The 11,108-nt window shown below is 35.0% G+C and overlaps 1 protein-coding gene across 1 annotated transcript in view; it reads right to left on the reverse strand.

Moving 5' to 3' along the window:
* Positions 1 to 9,988, reverse strand: part of LOC149215451 (pectin acetylesterase 8-like) — a 163,424-nt gene extending 153,436 nt beyond the window's left edge. Inside the window, exons 1-5 of the mRNA XM_089389717.1 lie at positions 9,862 to 9,988; positions 9,703 to 9,785; positions 9,292 to 9,421; positions 9,126 to 9,205; positions 8,942 to 9,032 (exon numbers count right to left, since the gene is read on the reverse strand). Coding sequence (XP_089245843.1) covers positions 8,942 to 9,032; positions 9,126 to 9,205; positions 9,292 to 9,421; positions 9,703 to 9,785; positions 9,862 to 9,988 — 511 coding nt within the window. The remainder of the gene's footprint in view (positions 1 to 8,941; positions 9,033 to 9,125; positions 9,206 to 9,291; positions 9,422 to 9,702; positions 9,786 to 9,861) is intronic.
* Positions 9,989 to 11,108: the final 1,120 nt, after the last annotated feature.

Raw genomic sequence — 11,108 nt, forward strand, 5'->3', positions numbered from 1 at the left:
CATGTGCATTCACCTTTTACATTGCAATGGCTATCGTTCCTTACTCTAATTTTTTGAACACCTTGTAATTCGATGTGCAACGCTTGGGTTGTCAAATTGTTTGTTGAAGTGCATATGGTATATTAAGTTGTGAAGTGTGTATGGTATAATATGAAGTGAGTATGTTGAGTTAATAATTATTTATTTATTGGAATAATAATGTTTACAAAGTTCTTTTAGTATGGGATGTACCATTCACTCCCTTTTTTATATGGTAACGAAATAGTATGGAGGTATATTTGAGAGACTACATCTTTAATTGATTTTATTTTAAGATAGATCGAGTCAATTTTTTTGAAAATACATTAAGTTTTTGTTGGGGCCATTGTAATTATTTTGGGCACAGATCAGATTGTATGATGCATTCACTTTTATTTGTAGTTGAATTGATTCCCTCCGACAAAGAGAGCTACCATGAGTGGTTCAGTAAGGTAAAACATACCCTTATTTTCAATGAGTTGTGGAAAGGTATTTGTGAAGGAGAAAGAGATAATGCACCTGAAAACTCCACTCTAGATAATGAATCCTCCATAAATGAAGAGGTGAGTCAACATATTTCGGCATATTAAAATGACTTGAATACTTAAAGAAGTTGAAGGAATTGTATGACTCGCACTCTGAAATTGAAGTTGTTTGGTTGATGATTAAGTTGTTCAATATTGAATTGAAAAATGATGACCCTCTTGCCTTAACATTAGAAGTAAGATCTACTATGAATGACATAAAATCCACTAGTGTTGAAATAGATATTCCTCTCATAGATTTTTCCAAGGCACTATATCCCACCTATTCACATTATCTTGAGTCATTGCAAGAAAGTGGAAAACTTAAGTATATTACCTTTGAATCCCTTGAGAATAGGTTTGTGGAAAGAGAGAAGGATTTTGGGAAGAAGAAAACTCCTCAGCCTTATGAAGAAGTTGTGTGCTTTGCAGAAAAAGAGAAGAATCATGCACAAGATTCTTCTAGAGGAAGAGGTGGTCGAAGAGGAACAGGAAGGAATAATTTTAGATGTAGGGGCGGGAGACATTTCCAAGGAGAAATGTTTGATGTTCATTTCATACGATGCAATAGAGATGGACATGATGCTTCCACCTGTAAGCTTCCTTGGGACTAAATCAAGTAGGAAAGAAATGAAAAAAAAGGGTAAAACACTTGGTAAAGGGAAAGGAAAAGAACTTGATTCCTCTTAATATCTTTTGGTACATTACAACATTGGAGTGATTCAAGACTTATTCAATGCTTCGCCTACTTCATGGAAAGATGCTCAATTTCTTTATTCAGGAGCAACTTGCCACATGAATTTCAAAAGATATTTTTTTGGAGAATACACTCACAATGTTGATGGAGCAGTATACTTTGTAGACAAGTCAAAACTCAAGCCATCAAGTCTTGGTGGAATCAAGATCAAACTGCTTGGACTTATATATTTTCTTCTACAAGATGTTCTATACCTCCGAGAGTTGAGGAGAAACTTGTTGTCTTTGGTCTACATCCACCGGCAAGGAAACTCCATTCACATATTTGATGGCAAGGTTGAGGTGAGGAAAGCATTAGATCACTCACTTGTAATGACTTGGATAGAGGAGGAAAGACTTTTGAAGCTGCAAGGAACCTCTACTAATGCACAATAAATTTTCATACATTTCTCACTATGATGAAGGTATAGTTCCATCAATTCTTTTATGGCATGCTAGATTTGGACACTTGAACTATGACAACCTCCGTAAGCTGAATGAAAATGGTGTTTCTAATTTACCTCAAATTCCTAGGAAACTTAAGCAATGTGATGCTTGTATCTTAGGAAAGCACAACAAACAACCTTTTCATGATTCTCATTCCAGAGAACATCGAAATATTGAACTCATTCATTCTGATTTAAGTGCCTCAATGCCTGTTCCTTCTGAAAATTGTAATAAATATAATATGAACTTTATTCATGAATACAACATAATGTGTTGGATTTATTTATTGAAGAACAAATCTAAAACATTTGAAACATTCAATAACTTTCATGCATGGATTTAAAATGATGCATAATATCATATTGGCTCTATTCGTACTGATAATGGAAAAGAACACACTTAAAATGAATTTGAAAACTATCTTCACCAACATGGGATCAAACATCAAACTATCACGACTTATAACCCACAACAGAATAGAGTAGCTGAAAGAATGAACAATACAAGCTTAAATATGGTACATTCGATGATGTTTTTCAAGAATTTTAAGTTGGTGTTTTGGGCTGATGCAAATCTATGTGTTGTGTATATAAAGAATAGGTGTCCATCTCATGCTATACAAAACAATACTCCCTATGAAATGTGGTATGGACATATTCCTTCGATGAGGCATCTCAGGGTTTTTGGTTGTGCCTATTATGCCTTGATAACTAAGGAACAAAGAAACAAACTCGGTGCAAGGCATCGAAAATGTATCTTCTTAGGGTAATCAACAACCTCCAAAGCATACCATCTCTATGTTGAAGTGAATAAGAAGTTTATAATATCTAGAGATGTGATCTTTCTTGAATCTTCCAAGACTGACAATGTTTTTTAGCAACAACTTGATCTCTTGGATATATTCGGACATGCAAAGTATTTTCAAGAGTTTGATAATGAGATTCCACATATTGAAGGGGGAATCCATCCACTGATGACACTTTGATTGATGTGATTGATAAAATTGGGAGACTAAATCTTGATTCAACCCCATCTCATTCAACTAAGCAACCCAGGCCATCTCGGAAGTGTCCTCCAAAATGGTTGACAAAGACACTTGAAAGTGTTCATCTTGATGTGCTTGGAAAAATGGGAACAAGATGCTTTGTTAGAAAAAATGGAGGTGATGTAGAGAGTCTTGATTCACCTATTGATATGGATGTTTCTTATGTCTGTGAATTGAATTTGTCTACATATTTTGAACCAACTTCTTTCAAAGAAGCCACTTCTCACTAGGAATGGAAAGAAGCGATGCATGAAGAATATGATGCTAAAATCAAGAATGGCATTTGGAAGTTGGTTTCTCCTCCATTAGGAACCAAACCAATGGGCTACAAGTTGGTCTTCAAGAACAAGTATAAAAAAAATGGCTCACTCGAAAAGCATAAAGCTAAGGTTGTGGCAAAAGGCTTTGCACAAGAGGAAGGGGTCGACTATGAGGAGATTTTTTCCCCCACAGAAAATTAAGCTACCATCTAGACACTCTTTTCCTTGGTAGCTAAGAACGGTTGGAAAGTCCAGAAAATGGATGTAAAAAATGATTTCCTGAATGGAGATCTAAAAGTGAATGTTTTTATGTCCCAAATAGAAGGATTTTTTGTAAAGGGTGAGGAACGCAAAGTATGCAATCTTGTAAAATCCTTGAATGGCCCAAGCACCACAATCCTGGTACAAAAAGTTAACTGAGCATCTTTTGAAACTCAATTTCAAACATTATGATCTTGATGATGCAACTTTGTTTGTCAAGAAAGTTGGAAAAACAATTTATATATATTTTTCTTTATGTAGATGATCTTCTCATGACAGGGTGAAAAGAGACCTACATTGCATCCATAAAGAAAGAACCGAGGAAATGTTTTGAAATGACAGATTTGGGCTATGTTCACTACTATCTTGGTATTGAAGTAACTCAACATCCAAATTTTATATTCCTCTCTCAAAAGAAGTACATTGGATATGCGTTTGACATGTTTTGCATGGTTGAGTGTAAACCCTTTATTACTCCAATGGGGAAAAACTTAAAGCTCACATCCATTGAAGGAAAATAGTTTGAGGATGCAACAAAGTATAGATAGCTTGTAGGAACTCTCAACTACCTGAATACTACCAAACCATACATTTCATTTGATGTTGGAATCCTCTCTAGGTTTATGGAAAAACATTGTGAGGATCACTAGTATACTGCAAAAATAGTTCTAAAGTACTTGAAGGGAGCTCAAGACTTTGGACTCAGGCATACTTCGGTGGATGACTTCAACTTGATTGGATACTCTGATTCAGATTTCAATGGAGGTAAAGAAACTAGAGTATCTAATTCAGGTTATGTTATGAGTTTTAGATCAAGAGTTGTCTCCTTGAGGTCATGCAAACAATCAGTTCCAACAGATTCTATAACTATATCAGAATATGTGGTAGTAGTTGAACCAATGAAGGAAATTATGTGGCTCAAGAAAATTATGGAAGATTTGTAGGAGAAACAAACACACTCGACTTCTCTTTTGATTGATAACACTTCTGCAATAAAGTTGGCCAAGAACCCAAAGTTCCATGATCGAATGAAGCACATCAATACAAAATCCCATATGATTTGACATCATGGTAAGGCCAAAACAATCCACCTACAACATTGTTCCACAAATGAGTAGATTGTAGACATCTTCATCAAAGCACTTGGAAGGGAAAAGTTTGAAAGATTCAGAATGATGTTTAGCTCACCAACATCCCTTTAGATTAATGGGGGGAATGTTGACACCTAATATTTGGGATTAGGTAAACTGATGTAAATATTGTAAATAGTAAAAATAAAAGGAAGTTGGAAGACAAAGAAACATTGGGAGATGAAACCCAATAGTCTCTCTCTCCTTGTATATATTCATATTCTCCCTTAATGCAAATAAAATCAAATTCATGGAGTTACTCCTGGCATGACATTTTACTATTGAGATTTGTTTATATTTTCAGATGAAATATTATTTTTAAATGAGATCAATAATCGGACAAAGAAGCTCCTTATTTAATTAAAAAATAGTTATGAGAAGAAGAAATAATAGTATAACCCATATGCCCCAGATCGGGGTGTGAGGTGTGAGATAAAGCCATTAAGGTAGTGATTATGATAAGGACACAAGGAAATGTTTCCATTGCCCACCACACACTTGAAGGAGAGGGTGTCGTGGCATTTGACATGCTTAAGACAACAGGAATGCAGGAAGGTGACAAAAGTATTTGGTAAAGTTTACCAACTATGGTAAAGGATAGAAGGCCAGGGTTTGAAAGAGCAGAGGTACGAAAGGCGAGACTAGAGTAGAGTCCTGGCAAGGGATGGGGGCTCCATTGGCTCCAAACATTGGCTACCGGGTATGTGAACTGGATTTTTCTCCACTACACCATGATTCCCCATGTCTCGTTTGATAATTGGGGTATTAGGGGCACTGGGTTTATGGGCGAAAGTAACTCTAGCTAGGAGATATGCATGTTGTCAAGCGTTTGCTAGAATAATCCGAGCTTCATGGGTTCCTCCCTGGTGTCTATCTGTTATGGGATTTAACTTTCTCGTGTGGAGCTTATTGGGCTTCATGTGGAGGGTGGAAGTCTGGGAGAATACCTTTGTCTTCTCTGCATGGCAATCTTGGGGGTCGAGGGCTGGAACGCTATCAGTGTCTATGTTTTAATGAAAGTTTGTTTCTTGGTTTTCTCCATGGGTGTTGAGGGTAATTGGTAGGGTTGGCTCCTGACGGTCGATGACAAGTACCCAAGGAAAGCTAGTAGTGGGGAGGTTGTCATGGGTAGGGGTTTTCTAAAGTGTAGGAATTGGCATGAATTGACCGCTAGCCATGTCGGCCTCGACTAGTTGAGGGGAAGTCGAGAGGCAAGAAGAGTTTGGGTTGGGTGCCTCTTGCAGCCCAAGGGTCAGATTTTGCGCTACAGTGCTAGTCAAGGCAAGGATAAAACTGTGATGAGTCTTGGGGGATGGGGAATGGTCATACAATGACGAGTAAGGGAGGTACGAGACTTGGAACCCATTAGCTTGGCTACCATGTTATAGGATATATAGTTGGTTCGCTATTGGCACCTCGCCTCCAAGGCTGAGATTAAAGCATTTGCGAAGCAATGGGCATGTTGGGGCATCTTCTGGGGAAAAGTTACCAGGGTGTGGGTCATGGTCATGTTGGGTGGGGGATCATGCATTTTGGGGGTTATAGAAATGAACCAAGGGTGGAAGATTCTGTGAAAAGGCAGAGTCTTCAGGGGTTGGAAATACAAAACATAATGTTATGGAAATCTTGGTTTCTTGTTCCCATATTAGGTCCACTGAATAGTAATCATTCTCGGATGCGAAGAGTGTAGAGGCTAGTTTTGGGCCATCCTCAAGATTTGACCGACAGGTACCGCGACAGGGCGACAATGGGTAGACCGGGTTAAGGTAAGGGCCAAGGAAAGAGGCCACGGGTGATCAAGGCTGAGGCTAAACCAAGCACCTCGGGTAAACGCCGAGGTAGAAAACCAATGGCCAACCTGATAAGTGAAGCGACTGTTGCATACAAGGAAGGCACCAAGGAGGAGATCAGTGGTTGATAGAAGAATGGGAGGAAGACATAAATCGACAAGCGAGCATGGATGAAGTTGATCTGGAGGACTGGAAGCTCCTGGTTCAGGATTCGAGCAACACTAGAGGAAGAGCAACTAAATTTAAATATACCCTACATCTTTATTGGGTGATGAAATGTCTCCTTGGTAAGGCCATGGAGAAAATTTGGATGTCTGCCATCCAGGATTTCGAAATCACAAACAAGAGTTTTATAAGCTGCAATTTCAATTGGCGAAATAGTACAGTTTCTTTAGCCACATGGAGAGACACTTCCCCTGCTTGTTTTCACAAAGAGAGTTGCCAGGCTCTAGTGCCAAAGATCCAACCCCAATCACTTCGACCTCCATCGATAGGATGGATAGAATGCTGACTTTCAATTATTTTTTATTAGTTTTCATGCGCATAGCTTTTAATTTCCAATTTACAGTCATATTTATATATAGGAAAAAATAATATGGATGTGGACATGACAATCAAACTTATCTAACTTGGATAGATAGACTTAATATTTTTTGTTAGTGGATGGCTTATCATGCGGTTAGGTGGTCAACATACCTGGTTTCCCGATGGACAAGTTGATACCACCTAACCTCACTCTATGTGCTTGTAGCTTGCTTATTTTATAATGAAAAAGAAGGATCTACCAAGCTTAACAAAAAAAATAGTATAACCCATATGAATAATATTGGAATTCTTTTATATGGAAAACAAAGATCTTTCTTCAATTTGTTATAGATCCTAATAGCTCGAATCATTTCATTCATTCAATTTCTAGTTGGGAGTAAGTGATCATGGCATGACAGAACCAACAAATGATTTTAAGAGTATTCTCCATTCCATCTTCATCCTATGGATTAATGGAATGAGAGGAATGAAAAAGAGCAAGATATCGAGATAAAATCAATGACTATCACATTACAAGTGTGATGGCCTAGCCTCTAAGGTAATTATGATCAATGGAATATAACTCCTCATTTCATTAGTATGAGATCCATAGGTTCTTTTGGAATCCTAACTATTATAGTGTGAATCAAATTTAATGACATTATTTAGTTTACAATTACAACAGAACATTGCCTACATGTAGATTCCTTCGAGGGAAAGAAAAGGGGAAGTAAGGGTCAATTGATATGGATTGTTTTACTCACTCTTCCAAATCAACTAGGGGAGGATAATAACATTGCATTTCAAATGGAGAAATAATATAATGATTCCTAATCATATTCAATGAGGATAGGTGTAAAGATGACAAGAGAAGGGAATTAAAGGTGGAAATTTCTCCAAACCAATATTGAACAAATATCCATTGAAAAACATTAATTGATATCACATAATAGGATTACATCAAGATATGGTCTCATTCTTTGAGAATGGTATATGTCAGAATCAGTAGATGCTACAAGCCAATCGAATTGAGCCTTAGGATGGAAATTTACAAAGTCATATCTTACAAAGCAAGGAACCCTAGAATATTTTCAATGGGTATTCTTGAGCCTAATCCATTTCATGGAGGCAATGTTTCTTCTCCTAAGATAGAAAGGGGATAGGTGAAAAGAATCAATGGAAGTTATTCTAAGGAATGAATCTAATTTGGTCCAATACTATATTTAGAGAACACTCTATTTACACCTCAAAAGTTGGAATTTTATATAACGTAAGATGAAACTAGCAATTAAAATTTGAAATGTTCCAAGCATTTTATTCATACGATAGATGCCAATGAAATGAAATACTAATTTGACATTAAGTAATCCAATTATAAATATATCCACTATAGATAGATAATTGAATCAATTTTTGGAATAAATGGTTAGATGTGGATACCGATAGAGCCAATTCTACATGTTAATATCAACAACAATGCAAATTGCACTAGTGAGAAAAATCATTGGCTTTATAAATTTTGAGAGTTAAATCCCTCTATCCCCATATAGGATCATTCCCAAATGAAACAATTTATTTCTCCCAATTATATTAGTTCTTAGAACTTGAAATGTTTCAAACATTTTATTGATAAGATAATTCCCAAATGAAACAATTTATTATTCTCAACTATATTAGTTCTGAGAACTTAAATTGTTTCAAACATTTTATTAGTCCCAATGAGCTGAAATATTGATTTGACATTACATAATCCAATTATAAAAATATTCACTATATATAGAGAACCCAATTATAAAAATATTCACTATATATAGAGAACCCAATTAATTTTTAGAATAAATAGTTGGAGGCCAATAAAGATAGAGCACAATTTTAGGTGTTAATATCAACAACAATACAAATTGCAATATAAAAATACATACATATACTGATATATACATATAGAAACAGCCTGATCAAAATATTAATTCATGAATTTAATTAACAAAATAACAAATATTAAATCAAAACTATTTCAATTAATTTAAATTAATTTAAAATACTTTAATTAATGTATAAATTTATTTTTTTATTTATTAGATAAATAAATAACCCTTAAAAGATATTGCTTATAATATTTTTAAAACAATAAATATTCTCTAACCATCATACTCAGAATGGCTGGGCATTTAAATATATACTTCAAGAAATATTGACTTCTGGAAACGTACCTGTTCTGCCTTATCCATTCCCTTAGCCAAAAGATCTTCCATTACAGCTTCCCATATCCTTTGTCCTCTTGAATAAAGTTCGATACCCTGAAATACTGTTCATTAGATACAGAAGTTTCCATTGGTATAGGATTATGAGAATTAAAATTCCTATTCACCTATGTATTGAAATTAACATACCGGCTCTAGTACTTCCACATCTCCGGTGAATGAAGACCCATCACAGTATCTAACCATAACGCGGTTCCATCCATAGAAATCTGTTCAACAATTTTCTCTGCTTTCAATAAATCCTTTAAAAAACCAATGGATCATCACATCTCTTTAGAGTATAGCCTTGAGATACCTGGATTTTCTGTTTGAACATCAGTTAAAATTCCTGTAAATGCTATTGATTCCCCCATGTACGGAGATGAACCCAATGCAGAGTGAGAGCGGTTCAAGCAGGATGCTGTGTCGTTACACCATCCTCCACCCTGCGTAATAATTTGCACTAGATAAGACTTCAATTCCATCAAGGTAGATGGGTCTTAAAAGTTATAAACACATTATTTTTTAATATCTTGAATCTGCAATCGATATAAAGATGTTAGATAACATCTGGAATCTGCCATAAACATAAAATGATTTTTTGAAACACAAAAATAATCACTATAACAAAAATAAAATCACCTTAACAAAAAAAATACCAATATTAAATCGACAAAAACAACCTTGGTAATAAATAAATATAAAAATAACGAGACAAATTACTGACCTGCATGAAAACAAGCCAGCTGTTTGCTCCAGGTCCAAATCCTCGGTCTAAATGGTACCCTGGTGGGCTTCCATCTAAACAAACTGCAATAAGCAATGGCCTTATTAGTTCTGGTCAGGAATCAACTTAAAATTTTGAGACACACACAAATACACTTACCAGCTCCTTTGGCTACAGCGTCCTGCAACACAGTGATGTTTACATAGAGTGTCAAATTGGACGAATCAGCAAGTGACAACTCATTTGTTATCACAAATTCCCCACTATGGAGTATGTCTGCATCCATTATTCGTGCCATTCTCATGACAAATACTGCAAGGAAAAAATATTTGACAGATCCCCGCGAGTTAACCATATTGGATAGCGAATTATGCCTAAACATACCAAATATTATCAAACAGTGTTGCGAGAAAGTTCAGTCAGTGCTTCTTAAATGCTTAAACGAACATGATTTTAGGTTTTTTTTTTTAAATTAATATTATTGTATAGAGGGTGTAGAATGATACTTCAGTTTTTGGAATTTTAGTGTTTGGAATTGATTTGTAAGTAGTCTTTTAAATTTTTTTCTAAGCATCAATCCTTACTATATACCTATATACTTATGATGTAAAAAAATATAAATAATATAAAAACTAGTCCCCTCACTAACTCTAACTCTAACTTCTGAAATTTTAGTATTTAAAGTTGATTTACAATTAATCTCACCCAATACCCTTTAAAATTATATTAATCTCACCCAATACCCTTTAAAATTATATTATTGGTTACAATCATGAATTAGCCTCTCTCTATTTTTTTTTTAATATATCATAGTATTCTTCGCCGAGAATAATATTCGAATATACTCTGTATTATTTATATTTTTTATATCAGCATCTTCTTCTCCGAGAATAATATTGGAATAGTCTCTGTATTATTTATATCAGCGTATTCTTCTCCGAGAATAATATTGTAATAGTCTCTGTATTAATTTTTTGTTTGATCTCAGCGTATTCTTCTACGAGAATAATATTGGAGCAGGTTTGAAATTTCCACGAAAGTTATTTGTTTGTCCTGTCCGCCATTTAGATTCATGAGCGGCAATTTTGTCCGGTGAAAGATGTTTATTTTGTTTGGGGAATGAATATTTTTATCTTAAAAAAAATAAATCTGAGTTTAAATCCTGCAATAACATTAGCAAACCATCGTGAGAATAGAGTACAAGGAGCCAATTATATAGTGTAAAAATAGTGTTCGAGAAATCTAGATTGATGAGCAAAAATGGAACATAAAGACCTAATAATTAAAACTGGTTCAAAATCTATGTTTTGGAAATTTAGTTGGATAAATAGAAGTGTTAAATGTGAGAGAAAATCAATTTAAATTAAAATATATAATATTGTAGCTTTTTTAAAGTATATAATACT

Source organism: Pinus tabuliformis, chromosome 1_1, assembly GCF_031772625.1.
Source record: "Pinus tabuliformis cultivar Carrire ecotype Pingquan chromosome 1_1, CPIR1, whole genome shotgun sequence".
In the NCBI taxonomy this organism is placed as follows: Eukaryota; Viridiplantae; Streptophyta; class Pinopsida; order Pinales; family Pinaceae; genus Pinus; species Pinus tabuliformis.